General features: G+C 38.5%; 3 protein-coding genes across 3 annotated transcripts; 1 reads left to right on the forward strand and 2 right to left on the reverse strand.

Moving 5' to 3' along the window:
• The first annotated feature begins 6,444 nt into the window (after positions 1-6,444).
• On the forward strand, positions 6,445-12,792 carry LOC137727865 (protein ROOT HAIR DEFECTIVE 3 homolog 2-like). Its single transcript, XM_068466701.1, has 22 exons — positions 6,445-6,837; positions 6,926-6,992; positions 7,123-7,225; positions 7,354-7,424; positions 7,915-7,978; positions 8,064-8,129; positions 8,241-8,288; positions 8,369-8,431; positions 8,538-8,594; positions 8,845-9,003; positions 9,097-9,165; positions 9,260-9,351; positions 9,577-9,655; positions 9,951-10,116; positions 10,197-10,321; positions 10,437-10,699; positions 10,781-10,877; positions 10,969-11,139; positions 11,224-11,328; positions 11,807-11,901; positions 12,032-12,128; positions 12,352-12,792. The coding sequence occupies exons 1-22, from the start codon at positions 6,690-6,692 to the stop codon at positions 12,640-12,642; spliced, it is 2,496 nt and encodes an 831-aa protein (XP_068322802.1). The 5' UTR covers positions 6,445-6,689; the 3' UTR covers positions 12,643-12,792.
• Positions 12,793-13,161: 369 nt separating this feature from the next.
• LOC137727439 (CBBY-like protein) lies at positions 13,162-17,090 on the reverse strand. Its single transcript, XM_068466298.1, has 11 exons — positions 16,813-17,090; positions 16,565-16,614; positions 16,400-16,463; positions 16,020-16,068; positions 15,838-15,906; positions 15,275-15,336; positions 14,541-14,621; positions 14,134-14,288; positions 13,941-14,025; positions 13,476-13,619; positions 13,162-13,377 (listed from the first exon to the last, which is right to left on the reverse strand). Exons 1-11 carry the CDS (start codon positions 17,088-17,090, stop codon positions 13,275-13,277), a joined length of 1,140 nt encoding a protein of 379 aa, XP_068322399.1. The 3' UTR covers positions 13,162-13,274.
• Positions 17,091-21,822: 4,732 nt separating this feature from the next.
• On the reverse strand, positions 21,823-25,344 carry LOC137729490 (CBBY-like protein). The gene is made up of 11 exons (XM_068468450.1): positions 25,040-25,344; positions 24,794-24,843; positions 24,630-24,693; positions 24,273-24,321; positions 24,123-24,191; positions 23,579-23,640; positions 23,094-23,174; positions 22,770-22,915; positions 22,577-22,661; positions 22,118-22,261; positions 21,823-22,022 (listed from the first exon to the last, which is right to left on the reverse strand). The coding sequence occupies exons 1-11, from the start codon at positions 25,315-25,317 to the stop codon at positions 21,920-21,922; spliced, it is 1,131 nt and encodes a 376-aa protein (XP_068324551.1). The 5' UTR covers positions 25,318-25,344; the 3' UTR covers positions 21,823-21,919.
• Between the last annotated feature and the right edge of the window lie 1,458 nt (positions 25,345-26,802).

Below are 26,802 nucleotides of genomic sequence, written 5' to 3' on the forward strand. Positions count from 1 at the left end.
GTAGAACATTATTTGATGTTTCCTCTTTTTTCAAAAACAATTTTCAAAATAATTGAAAATAAAAGATACATTATAAAACAAAGTTAGAGTTTTAATAAGAAATATAAACATGTATGTCACCACTACCGTCACCAATGATGCCGCCAAAATGATCACCACCACATTCTCCATCGTCTCACCATCATCACCACCACGACCACCATCTTTGACACCATCTTCTTCGCCATTACCATAGCCTCAACTACCGTCACCTTTGCGACCACGGCCACCACCCCTCTACTATCTCACCATTAGAGGGGGCGTTGAAGGGAGCCAAAGATGCAGTAGCATAGGGCCCCAAATTTGAAGGGCCCCCCAAAATTTTTGTCATCTAATATTATGTAAGAAAGTTATATATTTTAAAAAAATTATTTTTGTTAGTACCTTAAAATCTTTTTGTGCACCTCTTATAAGAGTAATTTTTTTCTTTCTAAATATAAGAATTTGGAGTACAATGAGATATTTTGTTTGCCAATAATAACACCCGAAAAACAATATATATATATAATAATATTATATGTTCAAGTGAAACTTCAAAGTTAGAGTTTTGAAGTTTTTTGTTTTTTATGTTTGGTTGTTTAAGAATGAATTACTTTTGATTATTCAGTGAAGGTTATGTTTGTAACTCTTTTTTTACTTATAATTAATTAATGACATTTGTAAATTAGCATTCAGTGAGTGTTAAAATTTGTTTGGATTTAAGTGATTGTTTTCTAGTATCAATACATTGTTACAAAAAAAAAAAAAAAAAAAAAAAAAAAAAAAAAAAAAAAAAAAAACTATCTTAAGGATGAGCCCTCAAATTTCGCGTAGGATCTCAGAAATCTCAGAGACGGTCCTTGACACACCCCAACCAAAATCAGGTCATGCTGGCAGTCACGGGAGGGTGACGTAGCCATGTGCACAGTGCGAAAGCAAAAGATAATAATAAAAGTATGAAAAATGAAAACTAACTACAAAACAGAGCAATTAACATACAAGTGCAAGTGTAAGGGTGAAAAACAATATTCAGAGCATAGAAAGCCTAGTGCAGTCCAGATGAACAAACACTAACTAAACACACCCAGAAGTGGCCCTACATTGGTGATAATCTGTCAGATATGTTATGGATTCCTCGTAAGCCACCAAAAGAGCAACCTAAACTAAAACCTGAAGGGACGCAAAATAGAAAGTATAAGTGGGCAAAAACAAAGCTTTTCAAAATCATTTCATTATCAAAAGTTCTAACCCCTCGCCGTAAAACCTGTATAGTTTCCCAGAAAATAGAACATATACATATATCGAAAACATGCTCAGATATATGCCATGTCAAATGCCTCTACATAAAATGTAAGTAACCCAGGTAATGTCAATCAATGCAAGTAACATGTCAGCCGGAATCACCTAATGTGACCTGTACGACTGAATTTAGAGCTCAAATCCCCAACTCACTAACTATACTTGCACACGAGTCGAAACCACCTAAAGTGGTCTGTATGACAGGACTGGGTGTAAATAAATACGCTCAAGTGCTACGATCACGTGAAGACTGGGCGAATAATTGCAGGTCACCTACGAGTCGGAACCACCTATAGTGGTATGTACGATATGACTGTGCACTTAACTTGGATCCAAGATGAGCGTGTGGTGCGGAATGTGAACATCACGTGAAGGACTGTGCCCTACTCTGGACGGGAGCACTAACACCGGGGGTGCAGGTTATGAGCTCTCAATGCATCTCACATAACCACTAATTCGCAATCATAAACCATAAACTTACCTGGCACTTACATGTGCGTCCACAGCACCAAACATACATATATGCAACTACTAATGCATAAATAAATAGACAAACGCTATGCATGACATTTTAAACATATAAACATTCTATATCATTTTCTGGGAAAAACCACAAGTATATAGGTATATACGGAAAACCAAAAGCCCATTCACTGGTATGTGGAAGGGTCGTAACCCCTTTGCCTCGAGTGACTGCGTTTGTCCTCGGGATATGTCTCACCTATATGCAAAACAACTATAAAAACGTCAATTTAAAGCACATAACCAAAACTAGGTAATAACTTCTCATACAATGCCCAAATAGGGTGTGTGAATACACCAACGTGATCTACTCAACCTCACGAACATCTCCATATTTTTAAAATAATTTTCCGAGGTCTCACGCACCCCCACGCGCCGGCCAAGGCACGGCTAGACGCACCGGCCAGGCGTAGGCACGTGCCTGACACACGGACGGAATCCCTGACGGCGTTAGGGAATATTCCATCCAAAAGCAAGCATATTCTGTTAAAACTAACCTGACGCCGTTAACTGCCATTAGGAATATTCCGTAAGAGTTGACGGAATATTCACCGTCTTCTCCGGTGAGTCTCGTCGGCTGCCACCATCCGCCGCCGTCAGCGCTGCTGTTTGCAACTCGAATTCTCGCTAGAAATTGAAAAATTTTCAAAACTTCATATCTTCTTTATTTCTCAACCAAATTCCATAAAATTGGTACCAAATTGAAGCTTACAACGAGTAGAACAAAATCTTACCACTTTAAAGCCCTAAAACCAATGGAATCTCGTCGGAAAAATCCGAATATTCCGGCCAAACCTGCAAGTCACAAAAACTGGGTTTCCTGATGTCCAAAACGCTTCAACTTTCTTTTCCGAGCTTCGTGAGGACCTACTAAAGCTCCCTATGACCTTAAAAACTCCTAAAAACTTCACGATCACATGTGCATGAACAGTGCATGAAAACTGGGGTTAGGGTTCTTAAGGTTTTCGAAGGCTTCAAGTCTCACAAATGGTATGGATGAACTCAAAAGCTTGCAAGGAGTTCGAATCTTACATTCTAGACGTTGATCCGCACGTGCAAGATTGGTTTTGAAGTTCGTCCATATAATTGCAAAGGAAATGGGATGAAGTCCGAGAGAGAAGAGAAAGAAAGAGTCACGGCAGTGGTATGGGTGTGTGTGTGTGTGTGTCCTGTAGAGTCAACCACCAAAAACAACAAAACAACACCCCACAACACCTATTAACGTCCAAAGACATTTTAGTCTTTTTGCACCTGCGGTACAAATAATTAGGGACGGGCTGTCATAGCCTTGCTCACCATCGGCATAATTGTAACATCCCACATTGCTTAGAGCAGTGGATCCTGTAAACCTTATATGTATATTCCCATCTCTACCTAGCATGAAGCCTTTCGGGAGCATACTGGCTTCAAATTCCATCGAAACTCCGAAGTTAAGCGAGTTCAGGCGAGAGCATTCCCAAGATGGGTGACCTACTGGGAGGTTTTCGCGTGAGTTTCCAGAAACAAAACCATGAGGACATGGTCGGGGCCCAAAGCGGACAATATCGTGTTATGGTGAAGTCGAGCTTGAGATGTGGTGGGGGCCTAAGCCGGGATGTGACAACAACTGATATTACTGCCATCGTCTCAACATGACCCCCATAACCTGTACCTCTGCCACTACCACCACCATTACTACTAAACCATGTTTTCAATGTTTTTATTTTCTGAAATCATTCTCAGACTAAACTGCCAGACACTTTCTCCAATCACAAAAAATGTAAAATCCTATTAACTGTTTTCGTTTTACACTACAGTTTTTTTATTTTTATTTTAATTTTAAATCATTTGCAAAACGTTACAGGACGGACCCTTGTCCGCAAAATTTGTAGTTCAATATCCTCAAAAATGGGCGTTGAAAATTTTTACCTTATATGTAATTCAATACCCTTAAACATGCAAGTCTTATCCTAAAAATTTTGTAACATAATTTTCAACTTTTTTTTCTTCAATTCATACTTTAAAAGAAAAACTAATGAAAATGAATTGAAAACTTTGAGTTTTAACGATAAGGACAAAATAAAGGGTAAAGTGAATAGTATCAGAATGAACTTTTTAGTGTAAAAATGTGGTTTTTCGTTAAAGTGAACAATACAATGAGTTTTTTTTTTTATATTAAAATTCCCTATTTTAAAATAAACAATATTAAAATAGGATAAATCAAAACGTCAAGGGAAAATTAGAATGCCCTACATTATTTCTATAGTTGTTAGATTAAACATTCATCCATTTTAAAGATTTGATTAAGGTGCTTTGATCAATTGCCACCTCAATAATTTTCTATTTATTTAATTTCCATGTCATTAATTTAAATGCATTTATATAGAGGCATAATGTGACATCCCACATCGCTCAGGGGAGTGATCCTTATATGTATATTCTCATCTCTATCTAGCACGAGGCCTTTTGGGAGCTCACTGGCTTCGGGTTCCGTATGAACTCCGAAGTTAAGCGAGAAGGGGGCTAGAGCAATCCCATGATGGGTGACCCACTGGGAAGTTGCTCGTGAGTTCCCAAAAACAAAAACCATGAGGGAATGGTAAGCCCAAAGCGGACAATATCGTGCTACGGTGGTGGAGTGGGCCCGGGAAGTGGTCCCGCCCGGGCCGGGATGTGACAATTTGGTATCAGAGCCTAACCCTAGCCGTGATGTGCCGACGAAGACGTCGGACCCCTAAGGGGGGTGGATTGTGACATCCCACATCGCCCAGGGGTGTGATCCTTAAATGTATATTCCCATCCCTACCTAGCACGAGACCTTTTGGGAGCTCACTGGCTTCGGGTTCCGTAGGAACTCCGAAATTAAGCGAGAAGGGGGCTAGAGCAATCCTATGATGGGTGACCCACTGGGAAGTTGCTCGTGAGTTCCCAAAAACAAAACCGTGAGGAAATGGTAAGCCCAAAGCGGACAATATCGTGCTACGGTAGTAGAGTCGGGCCCGGGAAGTGATCCGCCCCGGGCCGGGATGTGACAAATTGGTATCAGAGCCTAACCCTGGCCGCGTGTGTGCCGACGAGGACGTCGGACCCCTAAGGGGGGTGGATTGTGACATCCCACATCGCCCAGGGGAGTGATCCTTATATGTATATTCCCATCTCTATCTAGCACGAGGCCTTTTGGGAGCTCACTGGCTTCGGGTTCCGCAGGAACTCCGAAGTTAAGCGAGAATGGGGCTAGAGCAATCCCATGATGGGTGACCCACTAGGAAGTTGGTCGTGAGTTCCTAAAAACAAAACCGTGAGGGAATGGTAAGCCCAAAACGGACAATATCGTGCTACGGTGGTGGAGTGGGCCCGGGAAGTGGTCCCGCCTGGGCCGGGATGTGACACATAAGGTAACTTAGCAACTAATTACCTACAATATAGGAATTTAATTTCGTCAATCCCCTTCTACACATTAAATGACATTTTTAATAAAATAAAATAAAAATTAATTAATTAATTTCTCATTACCTTATTATCATTATTTAAAAAAAAAAAAAATCTCTTTCTATTAAAAATGTCTCAATAAAAAGTCTTCAATACATATTTTTTCACGTATAGATATATAAAAAATATACTTAAAACTTATGGTACATTTGAGAACAAAAGTATTAACTTTTGGTACGTTTAGATTTCAAATGTACCGAGAAACCAAATGTACAAAAAATTCAAATGTATCATAAAACCCAATGTACCCATTGTTATGCAACCCTTTTGGTACGTTTAGATTTCAAATGTACAGATAAACCAAATATACCATAAAACCAAATGTGCCCATTGTCAGGTAACCCTTTTGGTACGTTTAGATTCCAAATGTACCAAAAGACCAAATGAACAAAAAATCACAAATGTACCACAAAACCAAATGTCTCTATTTGATAACCCTTTTGGTACATTTACATTCCAAATGTACCGAGAAACCAAATGTCTCTATTTGATAACCCTTTTGGTACATTTACATTCCAAATGTACCGAGAAATACAAAAAATCAAATCCACTATAAAACTAAATGTGTCCATATTATAGGTAACTAGATGTAGCTATGTAATCAAACAAATCTTAATTATGTGTTGGGTCTTCTAAATAATAAAATCTGACAATTTTTTTTTACAAATATTCTACTATATTCACAAAAAAAAAAAAGTAAAATTATAACAAACAATAAAAAAATGCATAGAGATGGATAATAAATGCATGAATATAGGGATAAGAGGAAAAGAAAAAAAAAACAAAATGTCTAAGAAAAGCCGTGAAAAACTAAAATTCTAAACAAAATAAACTTATATAAAAAACTGAAATTAATAACCAAAATTTTAAGAAAATGCTTGATCAAATTTTGAAAAGGAATGTTTGTTTAGTCTAAATTTTGCGATTCCTTCGGAAGTTTAAAAATTCTTTACCTCCCAAATTCGAAGTAAGTAAAGATGTTTACATAAAATTCATACTAGTAATTCATTTACTTTTTTACTAGTGAGCGATAAACACGGAGCTTTCACCATACGGAGAAGTGTTCGGTGGACACCAGCGACAATCCAAAACCAAACGAATTCAACGCCACATGGACTATTTCTTGAATCCAGTAAAAAAAAAAAGAAGAATAAGAAATAGATCTCGACGCTCCACAAAAATTGAGCCCTCTGTCTTCCTGTGTTCCTCTCTACTCTTTCGCTCTGTTTCCTCTTTCAGCAAAAAGCTTGTAGTTCATACTTAATTCAGAAGCTTTGAGGTGGAAGGAAGCATATAGAATCTTGGGTCGTCTTCCTCTTCAAGTATAGATACACATACGAGTCGGTGGCTGCTAGAAAGTTGCAAACTTGGAAGGTTTTGAGATGGAGGAAGATTGCTGCGCCACGCAACTAATCTATGGCGACGGAGAATTCAACGCAGATGGGCTCGATAGGTTCGTGAAGGAAGTCAAGCTTGCTGAGTGTGGACTCTCTTATGCGGTTGTTGCAATCATGGGTCCGCAGAGCAGCGGTAAAAGTTTGGAACTTTATTCGATTTGGATGATTTTTGAGGTTTTTGGTGAATTGGGTTTGGGTGCTGATGGATTTTGAGATTGCAGGGAAAAGCACTTTGTTGAATCATCTGTTTCGGACTAAGTTTAGGGAGATGGATGCTTACAGTGGAAGGTTAGTTTCTGAGGTTTAGTTGGTTGTGTGGTTAATTTTGTGTTTTTTTTTTTTTTTTAATATTTATTTTGGTTTTAGAATAAGTGCTTTTTGGGAGAGAGGACTATCTGATTTTGTGGATTTGTATTAGGAGCCAAACAACAAAGGGTATTTGGATTGCCAAGTGTGTTGGCATCGAGCCGTGCACGATTGCCATAGATTTGGAGGGGACTGATGGGAGGGAGAGAGGCGAGGTAATCGGATTTCCATTAAATTCTATTGTGTGTTTCTGGGGAGGATATAGTTAGAGCTGCAAGATGTTTGTTAAAGTTCTCGGATTTGTTAACTGTTTGAGCTTCCTCTGTAACTCTATTGTTTTCAGGATGATACTACATTCGAGAAGCAAAGCGCCCTATTTGCTTTGGCAGTTTCGGACATTGTGCTGATAAATATGTAAGCTTGTGTGTTTTTATTTGTCTTGGAATCACCTGGCCGATAGTCTACCTTACTTGCATAGTTGGTGACTATATGTAGCGGTTGATCCAATTTGTTAGTGGATTGTATTTTAACTTATTTCCACAAGTGTTATATCAAATTAGTAGAGGTGTCTAGTTCAGTTTTAAGATTGTCATATGTATTGGTATCTAGTTCAGTTGGTTTTTAGCAAGGCAAAGCCGGTGTGAGTTTGGTTTATCAATAACTGAGGAAAGAAGCTTCTGATACCATCTCATTGATTGTTCAACTAGGGCTTTACCTTTCACAAAAACAGGGGTTATTCCAGTTATGAACTTTTAGTTCAGAGTACTAATGTTAACTGACCTTTTAATTTACAGAATATACAGAATATATGTAGTCTAATTTTAATTCGTAGAATATACGTAAGCTTTACCGGTAATTTGAAATTTCTTCTAGATATCAATTGGAGATTGGATTTTGTATACAGGTGGTGTCATGATATTGGTCGGGAGCAAGCTGCTAATAAACCTTTACTGAAAACAGTTTTTCAGGTACTCTAGAACTATGTCTACATCTACCATCTACTCACCATTCTCTGCCAAAGTTAATGAAGTTCTGGTTTCTGAATGTCTATAGGTCATGATGCGCCTATTCAGCCCCCGTAAAACGAAGTTACTTTTTGTTATACGTGATAAAACAAAGGTATGAGCGTACTCCGTGTGCATATTAACAGGATCTGTCTCATTAAGTTGTCCTCGTGAAATGATTTCTTTTTGCATATTAATACTTTCTTGTTTGTGGCTGCTCATTTAGACCCCTTTTGAATATCTGGAACCTGTGCTAAGGGAAGATATACAGAAGGTAATTTTTTCTTCAGCTCTATGTTGCTTTTATACTTTATTCCTTTTCTCATACATCTCTAAGTATTGTAAATTCTGCAGATATGGGATGGAGTACCGAAGCCCCAAGCCCATAAAAGTACCCCCTTGAGCGAATTTTTTACTGTGAGATCTCTTATATTCTTGTCTACTCTCTAGTCATGTTTGCTTTGTATAATGTTCTTATTAGTCAAAGCCTATTGTCTCTGATACTTCATTTTTTAATATGAAGGTAGAAGTAGTTGCTTTGTCCAGTTATGAAGAGAAGGAGGAGAAGTTTAACGAGGAGGTAACCCCTTTACTATCAGAAGCAATTATCGTGTCCAAAATTCCTATTGGTCATCACATTTCTATTTTATAATTTTGATTCCTGGGGTGTGTTGTACCATCCACCGAAGAGTTGTATATGTATATGTTATGTACATAATTGTATGATGTAGTTCATATTAAAAAAAACATTACCTATATTCCTAAGTAATTAATTTCTGTCATTATAAAAGTTTGCGGTGGTACTTACAGGTATGGCTTGTATCATGCAGGTTGCTCAACTGAGGCAGCGCTTTTACCATTCTATTTCTCCAGGAGGGCTTGCTGGTGATAGACGTGGTGTTGTCCCTGCGTCAGGATTTTCCTTTAGTGCACAACAGATTTGGAAAGTAATCAAAGAGAACAAGGACCTGGATCTTCCCGCTCACAAGGTTTGTTAGTTTATTTTCTTCCCATTGATAATTTGTGGTCTTCACTTCTCATGTGCACATAATATGTATACATACTGTAAATAATTTAATTAGGTTATGGTTGCTACGGTTCGGTGTGAAGAGATAGCCAACCAGAAATTCAGACAGTTGGTCCATGATGAGGTATGTGGTCATTTATCCCCATTTTTGAGATGATTATACTTCTAGCATATTCAAGAAAGTTTTACTGGTCATTCCTTGGGTGAACATGATTCAGCGTTGGTTAGCACTGGAAGAAGCTGTTGAAACTGGTCTGGTACAAGGCTTTGGTAAAAGGCTCAGTTCCATTCTAGCCACATATCTTTCTGAGTAAGTTTAACTCTGGTTTAAATATGTTTGTATTTAACATGTTACACGGTCCACCATTTTTTTTTGGGTTCTAGTTTTGCCACTTAAACTAAATGTTTATATGTATTCTTACCTGTTGTGTGTGTTTCTATTCGCTGGAAGTTTTTTTGTTAGTGTTTTATGGGCATGTGCTGTTTCTAGTTCTGACTTTATTTTGTATGTCTTGATCTCGCTTATGCGTCATAGATATGATATGGAGGCCATCTACTTTGATGAAGGTGTACGGAACTCAAAACGACAATTTTTGGAGTCAAAAGTATTGGATGTATGGCTACTCTCTTTGTCTCTCTATTTTAACAGAGGCTTTAGTTATGTTTTCAGTTTCTTAGACAATTTTGCACCATAGGGAAGTCGTGATTAGTAGTGGTTTTAGTTTGGTTGTCAGTTTCACATACCACGTTACTGTTGGCCTCAATCTTAGAATGAACACCGTGATAATGAATTGGATTGGCAACATAAACTATCTCCTTCAAGTATCCCTATCAAAGAGTTATGCTTAAATCAACAGCTGAACATCGTTACCGAAGCATGACCCCATTGCTTTCCTCTGAATTTTTCAGTTTGTTTACCCTGCGTACTCAGCTATGCTTGGACACCTACGTTCTAAAGCGCTTGAAGATTTTCAAGTGAGGCTGGAGCAATCGTTGAACAAAGGAGAAGGATTTGCTTCATCTGTGTGTACTTGTGCTCAGTCTTCTATGCTTGAGTTTGAGAAAGGATGTGCAGGTAATAGAATTTGTTTAGCTAATTAACATGTTTGTCAACCAAAATATTCTTTTATTACTTTGACTTGTTTGTCCTTTCAGGTGCTGCCATACAACAAGCTAATTGGGATGCTTCAAAAGTACGGGAAAAGCTTCGACGTGATATAGATGTACATACATCATCAGTTCGTAGTGCAAAACTGGCAGAATTGAATTCCAGCTATGAGGTAGTGCTCTGATAATGTATCAAAGTCTTGGTTATTCTAAGAGTATACTTATAACGTTAGGCTCATAATCTGTTGTTATTCAAATTTCTTAATGAAAATACCCTTTATTTTTCAGAAAAAACTTTCTTCGTCTTTAAGTGGTCCTGTAGAGGCTCTACTCGAAACTGGTGCAAAAGACACCTGGGCTTCGATACAGAAACTTCTTAATCGTGAGACAGAAGTTGCAGTATCGGAGTTCTCAACTGCAGTTGCCAATTTTGAGTTGGACAACGAAACGGTTGTCAAAATGAAGCAACATTTGAAGGATTATGCGAGAAATGTGGTGGAGACAAAAGCAAGAGAAGAGGCTGGGAAAATTATGATCCACATGAAAGATCGGTAGGAACTTGTTAAGAAATCATCTCTTCTGTTTTTATGTTGTCATTTTGGTTGCTGATCACTTCTGTTGTCATTTCTCAGGTTTGGCACGGTCTTCAATTATGACAGTGATTCAATGCCAAGGGTTTGGACTGGGAAAGAAGACATTAGAAGTATTACCAAGGATGCACGAACTGCGGTAATCATTGGGGACTTTTGTGGAAGTACATGTTATCTATCATTCTGACTTAAAGTGATGTTTCAGTTCTTTAATTATCTCTTTCATGTAGTCTCTGAAGCTTTTATCCACCATGGCTGCCATTCGCTTGGATGAAAAGCCAGATAATATTGAAAACGTCCTCGTTTCTTCTCTGGTGGACGGGACTGTTACTGTTTCATCTTCACAAAATAGGAAGCTAGGACCTTCTACAGATCTTCTTGCCTCAAGCTCTTGGGAAGAGGTACCACTAATTTAATGGGTTTTGGTAATGTAAAAATTTTCTATGATGAAACTCCTTTCTTATTAAAGGTTATCTCTGAACTAGGTTTCTTCAAAGGATACCTTAATTACCCCAGTACAGTGCAAGTCATTGTGGAGGCAGTTCAAAGCAGAGACGGAATATAGCGTCACTCAAGCTGTTTCGGCACAGGTATATTTTATAACTTCTCTTATCTGAAGTTTAATTCAGTAGTCTAATTGTTTTTATATCGTTTAATCAGTGTTGCATGTAGAATAAATGGATTTATCTTTCATGAAATGTTCTGTAAAGATTTGAATTATGAAAATATGAATATTGGAACATGTTTCTGCAAAAGTAATGAGCAACTACGACAAGGAACTTGGAAATAGGACGCATGCATTCCCCTCGGATGACATTTTGGGCGGGAGTTCTTGTGTAAATTGGATTTAGTTTCATAGTGAAACAAAACATACGGAAACACTTGATATTGAAAATTCTGCTGATTCTTGACTTGGGAACGGCTTAGTCAGATAGGACCAACTTATTATCAAGTATTCTGGTTTTTCTACAAAGAAAAATCCTAGCATCCTAATATTATTTTGTAACGAGCTCCCTATCTTTCTACTTCGCAGCTCGATCCTGATGCTGTTTGCTTTTGTACTTTCAGGAGGCTCACAAGCGGAGTAACAACTGGTTACCTCCTCCATGGGCTATTATGGCGATGATCGTTCTTGGTTTTAACGAATTTATGATGCTTTTAAAGTAATTACGTTTGTTCTTTTTTTTGGTTTTCCTTTTCCGAGTTTTAGGTTTTGCACATTTGTCAACTGTCCAGACCCTAATATCTTGCACATCTGTTAATCACTGTGCCTTTTTTCTTCAAATGATACAGGAACCCTCTCTACCTCTTGGTTCTATTCGTTGCATTTTTACTTTCAAAGGCCTTATGGGTACAGATGGACATTTCGGGACAGTTCCAACATGGCGCTGTAAGTATGAAACTTGTTTTTTTTTTTTTTTTTCTTCTTCTTCTCACTGGGTACTTGGTAGAGTATTAAACTGGAATTGAATGTACAATACAACGGCTGGAGGTCCTAATCTGATAGAGACTTCACCTGGGGCTGGCCTTTTTGGATACAGTCTCTCATCAAATTGGAATTTCCGTAATTAAAGCAGTTCCTAACTTTAGTTTCCGTTGTTTGGTGTTACCAGCTGTCAGGGATACTATCTATTTCATCGAGGTTTCTTCCAACTATCATGAATCTTCTAAGAAAACTCGCAGAAGAAGCTCAGGGGAATCAAACGCCAGAAGCACAAAGGTCACCAGTTTCTGTTGCTTCTCAGAGTTACAGAAATGAAACACCTCAGCCAAATCCAGTAACAAGCTCATTCCCAGAGTCCTCAGAGTCATCCAATGTCTCGTCAGCAGATAGCGGCATGGAATACTCAAGCCCTCCTTTAAGACAAAGGCGAACGGAAAACGTTGAGGAAATTGAATCTTGATGATGTATGATCTCTGTTGTTTGTACCCCTTGCATCTGATTTAGAGTCGCTACTCTCTTGTGCGATAGTTTTCCTTCTTTTCAATTTTGTTTCTTGTGTTGTAGTTGTTGAAATGAAAATAAAGGGGGCTCGCTGTGTGCCCGGTTTTAATTAGATTGTAAAATCTGCGCACTACACAAAATTCCCATAGCATTTTAACATGGCTCCTACTTTCGTTACAACTTTTTATTTATATTAGTATACTCAGTACTGTTAAGTTCACCCCAATTTTTATCTACCCCGACATTTGTTGAAACATGGATCTAGGGTTCTAGAGTTTTAGCTGTTTAAAATACCTTAATCATATATGGGACATGTTCAAAGAAAAGACTCGGAAACATGTCGCGAAAGCTACTTGAGACGATGTAAGGGATCAGCTCTTATATTGCAAACTGTGGCTTGAAAAAATTACAAGGCAACTAAAACAGCTCCAAGCTGAAGAAATTATAGAGTATCGAGATTAACGGCTCTAATTCTGTTCTAACTTTGTAAGATCCCTCTACGGGAGATGAATCTTCCGACATATCAACAAATGGAAAGAAAAATTTACAGCTCAGTTAATTGTCTGGCAAAAAGAGGAACATGATTTGACTTCATGACCGTCTCTTGTTGCGCAGTTTAGGGATGGTCAGCTCTGCTCCTCCAAACCCATCCATTATCGCATTTGCGCAAGGGAACTCATCTCTAGCCGTCAAACTACAGGAATACACGAAAAAACTTGATTCAGTAACAAGGATTTAAAGAACTTGTAACCTGGCAGGCGTTTGTTCTATGCGATTAAAAAAAGCCTTCACCTGCTTCTTAAAACAACACATGGCATGCCCACTCGCTCAGCTCCAGCCACGCCGGACTGGCTTCCTGCAATAAGAACACAATTGCATACAGGTAGTCCAGCAACTTCTGCCCCCGCTTGCAATGCAACAATGATCTTCTCTAAGCTGGCAGAAAACAATTAACATGCCAAGCGAACAAGAAAGTTAGACAATATATTACTCTACTCAGTCATAAAGAGTATGAGAAAGAAGGAGAGGAACTTGCACAAGCATTTGGCAACCATAACAGCAAGGAAATCGCTCTTTAAGTTGAGTGCTTTATCATACAAACGGGACAAATTGGTATATAATCTCTTCATAGTCTAATATAAGCAGAATCATGCATAAACGTGACAAAATCACACGTCTCTCTTAAAACCTGAACATCAGAAAACCCTTCAGTACTGTAACAATAACAAACAATAAAACGAAATGAAATATGCTAACCTTTCAGGCGGGCGAGTATCAATATCTAAAATCAGCATTAGCAATAATGCAAGCTCCTTAAAAATCCTTTCTTTCTCAGCTGAAACTGGCCCAGAAATCAATAACAGAGCCCTTTAGTACCCAACCTTCTGCACTGGAAAAATGTATATCACAAAACATATACATGACTAATTAACGCAGATGAAGAGTCTACCTGCTTTTATTGCCTCCTTAGATAGTTGCTCATCCATACCAGAAGATAATGCTACATCATTTACCAGTTGGTTAAACAAACTCTGTAACACCTCCTTATCTCCGACAATCTTTAGCTTCGAAACTCTTTCCTCGCCAAGCTTTTCAACAATTGATCTGACATTTACAAAAAGAAATAGATATTAGCTTAGTCCTCTACCATTGATGGGGTACCAGAAATGAGATTTTTTAATCAGAATAGAACAATGCACCACAGTATTTTATGAAGCAGTAGAAAGTATTCAACCCATTCAGAAACAGGAAGCCAAATCATAATAAAAAACTAATCATTTCCTCGCCAAGCTAAAAAACCCAGAGCATGTTGGTAACCGCCTGGAAACTTAACAAAATAAAAATGTATGTTATTACCTGGCAATTTGATTCCCACTCTTACTATAGGTTGTTAGTACGACAACAGGTACTCCTTCCTTGTATGCCTCATCAATAAACCTGCAAATGGAAAGGAGAAAATGAGTCTAACCGTGCAACTAGACGTGCCACTGACATGCATATGAAATCCCACTAAACATCAACTGATTAATTCTAGTCCGGTTCTTTTTGTTTGTCCACGGTTTCATCACTTCTAGCTTCCTACAGATCAGAAACACACTCTTCAACGCATTGGGTTCATCACTTCTAGCTTCCTACAGATTTAGGATCATCAGTTCATCTAGACTATCAACCAATAGACTTCTGAATATTATCAAGACTATCAACTCTAAGGCCCAGTCCAAGCCAAAACTTCTGTAAAAAGTCTGGTATATTTGACATAACATAAATGCAAGCTAACTTCGATTTGACATCATTTTTCTGGCAACACTTCAGCTGAATTTCCAAATGTTGGTCAAGCTGAAAACTATTCATACCAGGTTCTATCTACTGGTTTAAGCTTTTCCAAATTTCTGAAATTCTGAAAATATAGCTGAAGCCAAGAATGTCTAAATGAGCACTGATAAAGAGGTTCTACACATGGTTTTGGTCTAAGCTAGTCATATTTGAAGAAGGTAAAAATATCAAGCAGAAATTTAGACTCGGTTTATTTGAGAGCTAAAAGATTGTATAAACATCCAAGTAAATTTTCTGTAAGCAGATCAGAAACTCACTCTTCAACTCCAGGTCGTAGAGTCAAACTTTCTGACATCAGAAACTCATCCATTGCAATTTTCTGTCAAAAACAAATTAATATTAGCTACTTTCATTCTACATATGGGAGAGCTAAAAGACTAATCGTCCAAGTAAATTTGAAGCTCAACGTGAGTTAATTACATGTTTAGATACAGGTGGAATATAAAAGGATATTATTAATGCCTCTCCCATTCATTAATGTGTTTACCCCTTTACCTTGTATTGTAAGATATAACGTACTACGCTATCAAAGTAACAAGTCAAATGAGTTTGCAATTATCTCAGATAAGCAGCTATTTCTTTTGTGTAAAAATGATATATTTTCATAGGTAGCTATTTCTCCAAATATAGTGATTAACCGGAACTAAATGATCAAAATATATTGATTCAGAGACTAACATTTCCTTTAGTGTATATTCTACTTTCCGATGCAATGCTGGACATTAAGCTTGAAACAATCATTGATCACAATCCTACCAAACCAGCAAAACTAATAATGTAAGTTTTGTGCAAATGACGTAAGTCTAGAATAAGATCGTACCTTCTTTTTCAGGACATTTTTCACAAATGACTCCTTCTCACTTGTCGGCAATGAACTAGGCCAACCAATCTGCAAGACAGATTATCGTAGATTCAGAAGAAAAAGATACATAACAAAGGAAAGTTTCAAAGAGCCACTACAAGCTATTCATACTTTTCAAAGACAACAAAATAGTGACACACCCGATTAAAATACAAATTCACCATCTTTTCCTCATCACCACCACTCTCCCTGAAAAGATTAACATAGACTGCATTTAAGAACCTTTGGAAAATAAGGCAAAGCATAACTGTAAAGGGAATAAGTAATCTGGGTCAGAATCTTGTGACTATCCATATCGAAAAACTCTTATGACCCAGATACACACTCGGAAATGTAATTCAATTGACTCATGCTAGATTGAAGCATAAGTCATGAATCATGATTTCATGCCTGCGAAATAACTTAAAGAACAAGAAACCAAATAAAAAACTTAAAGAACAATAAACCAAATAAATAATCTAAATTCATGAATCTTTACTCATAAATTCATGAATATTTACTCATAATTTTAATTTCCTACCTTAGGAGGTCCAAGTAAACAGGCTCTGTCCAATCTGTACAGCGCTGTCCGAGCTTCTTAAATGCTGCCAATATATCACAAGATAACAGAGTGAGATTAACACATAAAACGCAAGTTAATCAAGAAAACTTAATACATTAGCATTAAATTACTGCATTTTCACACCTGCATTGAAGCTTTGGAGGTTCCCCATCCGGTAAGCATCCATAAGAACCCTGAAAGAAACAAAGGGAATCATCAAGAAAAGGTCTCCGAGAAAACCCATGTCCAATTCGAACAATGCAGCACCAAAAAGCTTCAAAGAAACCACTAAAAAACGAAAAAGATATCAAAGAATCAAGAAAATGTCAAAAAAAAGAAGACATAAATTAGTAGAAATGCATGGAGTAAGAAGGGGAAAGAAATCGTCCTACCCGTCGACTTCGAGAAGAACAGCGAGCTCCTGAGATGGGTTCTGGTCCTGAACGCCGCAGAGAGAGCTGAAAGCGGAGAACCGATCGAATCGCAGACATTTTCCGGGAAAATTTGGGTTTCTTGGGAAAGTGGAGGAAAATAGAGGGACCAAGTTGGGGTTGCGGTTGTTCTTCGGGAGGGCGAAGAAGCGGGCAGTGGTGTTGTTACTTGGCGGGAAAATGGCGGCGGCAGAAGAAAAGGGCTGAGCTCGGAGAATTGAGCACCAAGCGGAATCCATGGCAGTTAGAAGAAGAAAGGTGGTTGCTTGAAAACGGTTATTGTTGATTTACAACTGACGCTGGAAGAAAGTATCAGCTTTTATAGAAGAATAGTGGCGGTTCTTCGTGAAATGACACTTATACCCCTTCTGGATTTTCTGTCTCGGGTGTCCTCACGACCCGAAACCAACGCGAGGAAAAACCGATATAATTTGAGGCTGATTCGGCATGAGCCAGTTCCCGTTAAAAGCCCATGAAGTTCAAGCTTTTTATTTATTTATTTATTAATATTTATAAAGGATCATCTAGTGACTTCATCACGGTAGTTGACTTCTCGGATGTCGGAATGACTCACAAAGTCATTCAAGCCTTCCCTAGCCAACTTTTGAAGGGTTTAAATTGACGGTGAAGTCATTGAACCTGGAAGAAAGATTTGTTGCATCTCTTCATGCCTGCATTCTTTCTTCCCTGCATGAATTTCGTCAAGGATGTGATTCTGTTACTTGTTTCTCAAGGCATACAAATTTCTTAACAATTACATTCCCATTAGAAATTCATTTGCATGATTGGATGCATCGAATTAGCTGTGCAAAGTTTATTCTCTCAGATGCTGCTGTACAACATAATAATTGGAATTTTTCAAGCATTGTGGAAAGGCTTCAAGGTGATACAGATGTACATGCATCATATGTTTGTAGTGCAATTGTCAATTGGAGGTGAAATGTGAGGTAATATTACACATTGTCTAATATATAGTAGAGTCAAACTCCATTAGAAACGGTCTTCTAATAACTTGTTGGTTTTGCTGGCGTCTAACCCGTCTGAAAGATCCTGAGTTTGACGGGCATCAAATCACTGATTAATTAACTTCTATTAAAGACTATTAGATAGTGTATGAGCAATGATAGGGTTAACTTCTATTAGAGACTAAACTCAGTGTAGTCAGTTTTGTGTGTTTCAGTTTATAAAATTATTAAATAAATTGTATGTTGATTAGTACAATATAGTGATATTTCTCTTCATTTGTAAGTGCGAATTCTTAAGTTTGGCTCTTGTGGATGACGAATTTCATACCAATTTGTTATGACTTGGTTATTGTGTGACTTAGCCATAAAATCCCTCCATCCCTTAGCATAAACCATATCGTTTTATTAAAATAAACAAAACTAACTTATTTGGGAAACTTTTTATAATATGTTGACTCTAGGAACAAGTTGTTGCATCTTTAACCAATCAAGCAGACAAAGCGTTTGGGTATGGTGGAGAATACATGCAACACAATGGTGCAAGATTTGAGTAAATTTGCTAGAAATGTGGTGGAGCAAAAATTTAACTACTACTTTCTATTGAGAATTAACTCCAAATTAGGTTTCTTCGAAAATGACCTTAATCACACCGGTATTGTAACAATCCATCCCAGAATTTACAGAACGAAAGGGTATTTTTGTAATTTCACTAAGTTTTGGATATTTATTTTTAAAATTGTTTTTGGATCTTAATGTGTGTGCTCGTGGGGCCCACTTACCTTGGTGTTGTCCCCCCTTCGGCCCACTCTCCTCTTCTTCTCTCCCCTTCCCCGTGACTCACACTCTCTCTCCCCCTTCACTTTCTTTCATACTCCCCCGAGCTCTCCCTCATTCTCTGCAAACTTCCTCTCTTCTCTGACTCCACTCACCAGCATCACCCTTTGGCCTTGTGTGTTCCACAAAACCTGGAACGACGAAGGGACACCAGCTACCTATCTGTGTCTCATGCACCGTGGATGGCGCCACTGTGCACTTCCTCCTTCGACTAGCCCTCGACGTAGAACTGTAGGGGAAAAATACTCCCCGGTTTTCTGGCGAGAATACCGTGAGTTCCAGGTCACTTCCTGGCCAGTTATGACCACGACAAGGGACCACGAACGTACAATCTCATTCATTATCTCCCTACCTTCATTTTGGCTTTTAAATCCTTTAAAATGGTTGAGAATTGAGGTCGATCAGAGCTTGGGAAGCTTTGGCTTTCTTCTCCGTCGAAACTAGACTGAGAACGGGTTAAACTCGGCCTGCAACCCTAACCGACCCAACTCGAGGGCCATGGAACCAGGCCCAATGACTAGCCCAAACCCATTTACCCCAAAGTCCCAAACATGGGCCCAGGCCCGGGTGCCTAGCCGAACCCAAATGTCTCGGCCCAAAACCCAAGTTGAAACCAGCCCAAGTCTTTGGGCCAAGAACCTTGGCCCAGGTCTTTGGGCCAAGAACCTCGCCCCAGACCTTGGCCCTTTAAGCCCAAACCAATTGAACCCAGGCCAAACCTTGCGGCCCAAAACCCAGATTCCGCCCAGACCTAGTCGGATCCTAGAACCTAGGTCGTGTGTGGGCGCCTGTCTTGACCGGCACGTGGATTACACACGCCTCTACTGGAGGTACTGTGCTCCGCCGCCGTCCATGGCAGCGCTGGTGACTTTTTCGGTGACCTAAATCGATGTGTGGCATTTCGGGCCGCCACCCCGTGGCGGCGCATACGGTGGCACCTAGGGGTACCCGAGGTCCCCCCTTATGTTTTTCGATGTCCTGAATCCGTTTACGACATCCGTTTCTCGAAATACAATCTTTATGATAGAGTTTTATTAATTGGTACCTTTATGTGCTTAGGTGCAATTGTTTATGGCATTTTCGTCTTCGCTAATTTACACAGCTATTCGACGGTGAATTATCTGTGAGTGGACCCTTTTACTATTAGAAATATATACATGAAAAGCATGATTTAATGGCTACGTTTTATGAAACGTTTATGAGTAAATTGGTTTCACGCTTTATGATTATCATGCTTTATCGACTTTATGTTCCTTGTGGTATATATGATTGATGACTATACACATACTTGTGAATGTGGTTTTTCCATATGACGTTTTATATTGAACTCCGATTTAGATATATATATATATATATTAGAAATATTATGATAATGTTTTTATGTACTTAGTGGTTATTCGAATGTCCTGACTACGGGCGAATGGTCCTGCTTACGGGCAATTGATACTGCCTATGGGCGAATGATACTTCTATATATGCCTTCGGGTAGGTGCTATAGGAGCCTACGGATGATTAATACATATATTCCTTCGGGTGGGTGCTGTAGGCATAGGCGATTGATACTCATATGCCTTCGAGTGGGTGCTGTAGGAGTCTACGGGCGAATGAAGGCCTTCGGGCGAATGAAGTGTTCTAAATGAAGTGTTTTGAATGAAGTGTTCTATATGCCTTCGGGCGAATGAAGAGTTCTATATGCCTTCGGGCGATATTGATACCATTACTAAGCACACTATATTATATATGTTTTATGAAAGGTTTTATGGCATGCTAGGGTTTTCGGAAAACCTATTACTTATTATGCTATATGAGTTTTCATAAACTTTGGGGGTTAGTACTTGTTGAATAACTATGTTAGTATTACTTATATATCAACTTGGTCCACTCATGTTTTGTTTTGCGCTCCCTCTGGACTTAGAATCGAGGCGTACAATCCCGGCATCAAGGCACTCCCACATCGGCATCTTCGAGTCCTCTCTGTGTATGACCCATCTCTTTGTTCATTCAATTTTATTTTATTCCCTTTTAGTGTCTTGGATTAGTTGTATGCTCTAAACACGTTCCATAATTGCATATTCATTACAATTAAGTTTACAAGTTTTATTTATGTAGGTTAATTGTTCTTAGTTCTCATGCATCCTAATATCGGTCAACACGTGCCTACCCTGGTGTTCGGTGAATATCAGGGTCGGGCGTGTCAGGTATAGTGCCAATAATTGTGGGACATGTTTAAAGAAAATACATAGAAACAAGTTCTGAAAGCTACTTACATGGTATAACGAATCAACTCTTACCTTACACTTTTTGAATCACCCGATGGAACTTAGCGAGCATGACTCATTAGATTCCAAACAACATAACAAAACCATATGACGACTAGGATTGTCATTTTGTCATCCACTTACATTACAATGTTTTCCAAAATAACTCCACAATCACAACAAATAACCGTTTCAATGACTCAAGGATACACAATATTATCATTTAACTACCTTACTTGACCAACAAAATCTATTTAACTTAATTTCATCCCAATTTTCGGATTGTGGCTAATGTGACTCTCTTAATTTTCGGACTCCCACAAGTCTTTATTTATTTATCAATACTAGATTTGATTTATTGGAATCAGTTAGAATTAGTAGTTAATGTTCGATTGTATTTCTTGTACATGATATTTTTGTTCCATGTCCAATCATGTTTCTTGTTAGTACTTTAATTTGTTTGGCTTGTAGCTAAATTGGTTAAGAGCATTCTCTCGTTCACTCGAGTTCAAATCCGTCTTCCCCAATATTAGTTGTGCAAGAATAGAAAAGTTTGCTCCTAGTTGAAGGTACACATTAGATTATAAAAGTTGACTTCATACTCCTCTATTGCTAACTGTGGCTTAAAAATGTTACAAAGCAGCCAACTAAAAACAGCTCTAATTCTGTTTAGCACTCTAATTATGGGTCATGTTCAAAGAAAAGACTCGCCAACAATGTCGTGAAAGCTACTTCAGACGATGTACATCTTATATTGCAAACTGTGGCTTAAAAAAATTACAAGGCAACTAAAACAGCTCCAAGCTGAAAAATTTACAGTATAGAGTATCGAGATTAACGGCTCTAATTCTGTTCTAACTTTGTAAGATCCCTCTACGGGAGATGAATCTTCCGACATATCAACGAATGGAAAGAAAAATTTACAGCTCAGTTAATTGTCTGGCAAAAAGAGGAACATGATTTGATCTCATGACCATCTCTTGTTGCGCAGTTTAGGAACATGATTTGATTTCATGACCGTCTCTTGTTGCGCAGTTTAGGGATGGTCAGCTCTGCTCCTCCAAACCCATCCATTATCGCATTTGCCGAAGGGAACTCAGCTCTAGCCGTCAAACTACAGGAATACATGAAAAAACTTGATTCAATAACAAGGATTTAAAGTTGTAAACTGGCAGGAGTTTGTTCCAAGCAACTCAAAAAAGCCTTCACCTGCTTCTTAAAACAACACATGGCATGCCCACTCGCTCAGCTCCAGCCACACCAGACTGGCTTCCTGCAATAAGAACACAATCGCATACAGGTAGTCCAGCAACTTCTGCCCCGGCTTGCAATGCAACAATGATCTTCTCTAAGCTGGCAGAAAACAATTAACACGCCAAAGCAAACAAGAAAGTCAGTTAGAAAATATATTACACTACTCGGTCATAGAGTGTGAGAAAGAATGGGCTATATGACGCTGAAATACTAACGTTTGAGATCAAGAAAAGTCACAGCTAAGAAAAGAAGGAGAGGAACTTGCAGAAGAATTTGCCAACCATAACAGCAAAGGATTAAATATTAGATATATGAAATCGCTCTTTAAGTTGAGTGCTGAATCATACATGCATAACCTCACAAACGGGACAAATTAACAATAACAAACAATAAAGCGAAATGAAATATGCTAACCTTTCAGGCGGGCGAGTATCAATATCTAAAATCAGCTTTAGCAATAATGCAAGCTCCTTAAAAATCCTTTCTTTCTCAGCAGAAACTGGCCCAGAAATCAATAACAGAGCCCTTTAGTACCCAACCTTCTGTACTGGAAAAATGTATATCACAAAACATATACATGACTAATTAACGAAGATGAAGAGTCTACCTGCTTTTATTGCCTCCTTAGATAGTTGCCCATCCATACCAGAAGATAATGCTATATCATTTACTAGTTGGTTAAACAAACTCTGTAATACCTCCTTATCTCCGACAATCTTTAGCTTCGAAACTCTTTCCTCGCCAAGCTTAGTCCTCTACCATTGATGGGGTACCAGAAATGAGATTTTTTAAATCAGAATAGAACAATGCACCACAGTATTTTATGAAGCAGTAGAAAGTATTCATCAAAAAGAAATAGATATTAGCTTAGTCCTCTACCATTGTTGGTAACCGCCTGGAAACTCAACAAAATAAAAATGTATGTTATTACCTAGCAATTTGATTCCCACTCTTACTATAGGTTGTCAGTACGACAACAGGTACTCCTTCCTTGCATGCATCATCAATAAACCTGCAAATGGAAAGGAGAAAATGAGTCTAACTGTGCAACTAGACATGCCACTGACATGCATATGAAATCCCACTAAAAGTCAACTGATTAATTCTAGTCCGGTTGTTTTTGTTTGTCCATGTATCATCAGTTTATCTAGACTATCAGTTCATCAGTTTATCTGTAAATTTTCTGTAAGTTTTTGCTTGTCCGGTTGTTATTTGGCAAAATTTCCAAATGTTGGTAGAAAAGTATAGCTGAAGCCAAGAATAAAGAGGTTTTGACATGGTTTTGGTCAACACTTCAGCTATTCATATTTGAAGAAGGTAAAAATGTAAAGCAGAAATTTAGACTCGGTATATTTGAGAGCTAAAAGATTGTGTAATCATCCAAGTAAGTTTTCTGTAATCAGATCAAAAACTCACTCTTCAACTCCAGGTCGTAAAGTCAAACTTTCTGACATCAGAAACTCATCCATTGCAATTTTCTGTCAAAAACAAATTAATATTAGCTAAAAGTCTGTAATCATCCCATTCATTAATGTGTAGCTAATATTAAAGTAACAAGTGAAATGAGTTTGCAGCTGTTTCTTTTGTGTAAAAATGATAAATTTTCAAGGGAAAAATAATAAAAAGCTTCTGTTGGTTTTAAATCAGCCCTCACCTACCCTGGAAAAATATAGTGATTAACTGAAAACAGATTCCTCATTAGCCTTGGAATTATAAATTCCTCCTTGTTTTTATTCCTTAGTAACATTTCCTTTTGTGTAACACATAACTATATTGATTCAAAAACTAACATTTCCTTTTGTGTATATCCTACTTTCCGATGTAATGCTGCACATTAAGCTTTGAAACAATCCTACCAAACCAGCAAAACTAATCCATGCAGCAAAGTAAAAGTAATTAAATATTAAAAATGTTGAGATGCATCTCTAAAACCTAACTCAAGCACTGAATAAGACTGTACCTTCTTTTGCAGGACATTTTTCACAAATGACTCCTTCTCAGCTGTCGGCAATGAACTAGGCCAACCGATCTGCAAGACAGATTATAGTAGATTCAGAAGAAAAAGATAAATAACAAAGGAAAGTTTCAAAGACAACAAAGAGTAACACACCTGATTAAAATACAAATTCACCATCTTTTCCTCATCACCAGCACTCTTCCTGAAAGATTAACATAGACTGCATTTAAGAACCTTTGGAAAATAAGGCAAAGCATGACTGTAAAGGGAACAAGTAATCTGGGTCAGAATCTTGTGACTATCCATATCGAAAAACTCTTACGACCCAGATACACACTCGGAAATGTTATTCAATTGACTCATGCTAGATTGAAGCAAAGTCATGAATCATGATTTCAAGCCTACGAAATAACTTAAAGAACAAGAAACCAAATAAAAAACTTAAAAGAACAATAAACCACATAAATAGTCTAAATTCATGAATCTTTACTCATAATTTTAATATCCTACCTTAGGAGGTCCAAGTAAACAGGCTCTGTCCAATTTGTACAGTGATGTCCGAGCTTCTTGAATGCTGCCAATATATCACAAGATAACAGAGTGAGATTAACATATAAAACGCAAGTTAATAAGAAAATTTAATACATTAGGATTAAATTACTGCATTTTCACACCTGCATTGAAGCTTTGGCGGTTCCCCAACAGATAAGCGTCCATAAGAACCCTGAAAGAAACAAAGGGAATCATCAAGAACAAGGTCTCCGAGAAAACTCAAGTCCAATTCGAACAATGCAACAATAAACAGCTTCAAGGAAACCACTAAAACATGAAAAAGAAATCAAAGAAGCAAGAAAATGTGAAAAAAAAAACAAAAATTAGTAGAAATGCTTGGAGTTAGAAGGGGAAAGAAATCGTCCTACCCGTCGACTTCGAGAAGAACAGCGAGCTCCTGAGATGGGTTCTGGTCCTGAGCGCCGCAGAGAGAGCTGAAAGCGGAGAACCGATTGAAGTGCAGACATTTTCCGGGAAAATTTGGGTTTCTTGGGAAAGTGGAGGAAAATAGAGGGACCAAGTTGGGGTTGCGGTTGTTCTTCGGGAGGGCGAAGAAGCGGGCAGTGTTGTTGTTACTTGGCGGGAAAATGGCGGCGGCAGAAGAAAAGGGCTGAGCTCGGAGAAATGAGCACGAAGCGGAATCCATGGCAGTTGGAAGAAGAAAGGTGGTTGCTTGAAAACGGTTATTGTTGATTTACAACTGACTGTGGAAGAAAATACCAGCTTTTATAGAAGAATAATGGCGGTTCTTCATGAAATGACACTTACACCCCTCCTTGATATTCTGTCCCGCGTCCTTACGACCCGAAACCAACCCGAGAAAAAAAACCGATATAATTTAGGGGTGAATCGGCATGTCCAATTTCTGTTAAAAGCCCTTGAAGTTCAAGTTTTTTCTTTTTCTCTAATTTTTTTTTTTTTTTTTAAAGCACCACCTGAGTGGCTTCACCACAGCAGTCCACTTTGGGAACATAAAAACTCATATATGCATTTCAGCGTTCCTCTGGCCACCATCGTGTGATTGACTAGCACTACAAATCGAATCCAAAATGTATTTGTTGAATATGAGCTTGAAATTTGTCCCCAATTGTACCAGTGATAGTTCCCATAAGTTGAAGCTCGTTTTTGGGGTTTTTGACCCAAATGTTAATTAATAAATTTGACGACAATACAGTTATGGTGAAGTCACTGAACCAAGAAGTAAGATTTGTTGTGTCTCTTCATGCCTCCATTATTATTTCTTCCATGCATGAATTTCATTATGGATGTGATTCTGTTACTTGTTTCTCAAGGCATACAAATTTCTTAGCAATTTATTTGTATGATTGGATGCATCGTTGAAAAGTTTATCCTTTCAGTTTGCCGTACAACATAGTAATTGGAAATTTTCAAGCATTGTGGAAATGCTTCAAGGTAGCACTACACTATTTAATACATGTGAGTCGCACATATATAATAGAGTCAAAACCCATTGGACATATGTTCTAGTAACTTGTTGGTTTTGTGTGACATTTAAAGTCCAACAGGTCTTGAGTTTGAAGGGTATCAAATCTGTAAGATCTCACATCGCCCATGGATGATGATTCTGTAAGCTTTATATGTATATTCTCATCTCTACCTAGCACGAGGCCTTTTGGGAGCTCACTGGCTTCGGAAGCGAGTAACGTGCGAGAGCATTCCCAGGATGGGTGACCCATTGGGAAGTTCTACTCGCGTGAGTTCCTAAAAAAACAAAACCGTGAGGGCGTGGTTGGGGTCCAGAGCGAACAATATCGTGCTACGGCGGATCGAGCCTGGGATGTGGTGGGGGCCCAGGCCGGGATATGACAGTTTGATATCAAGGCCACTTTGTCGTTCAGTGCGAGTGTGCTGATGAGGACGTTGGGTCCCTAAGGGGGTGGATTGTAAGATCCCACATCGCCTAGGGATGAGGATCTTGTAAGCCTTATATGTATATTCTCATCTCTACCTAGCACGAGGCATTTTGGGAGCTCATTGGCTTCGGGTTCCGTAGAAACTCCGAAGTTAAGCGAATAGCGCGCGAGAGCATTCCCAAGATGGGTGACCCACTGGGAAGTTCTGCTCGCGTGAGTTCCCAAAAAAACAAAACTGTGAGGGCGTGGTCGGGGCC

The sequence above is a fragment of the Pyrus communis genome, chromosome 3 (assembly GCF_963583255.1).
Source record: "Pyrus communis chromosome 3, drPyrComm1.1, whole genome shotgun sequence".
NCBI lineage: Eukaryota > Viridiplantae > Streptophyta > Magnoliopsida > Rosales > Rosaceae > Pyrus > Pyrus communis.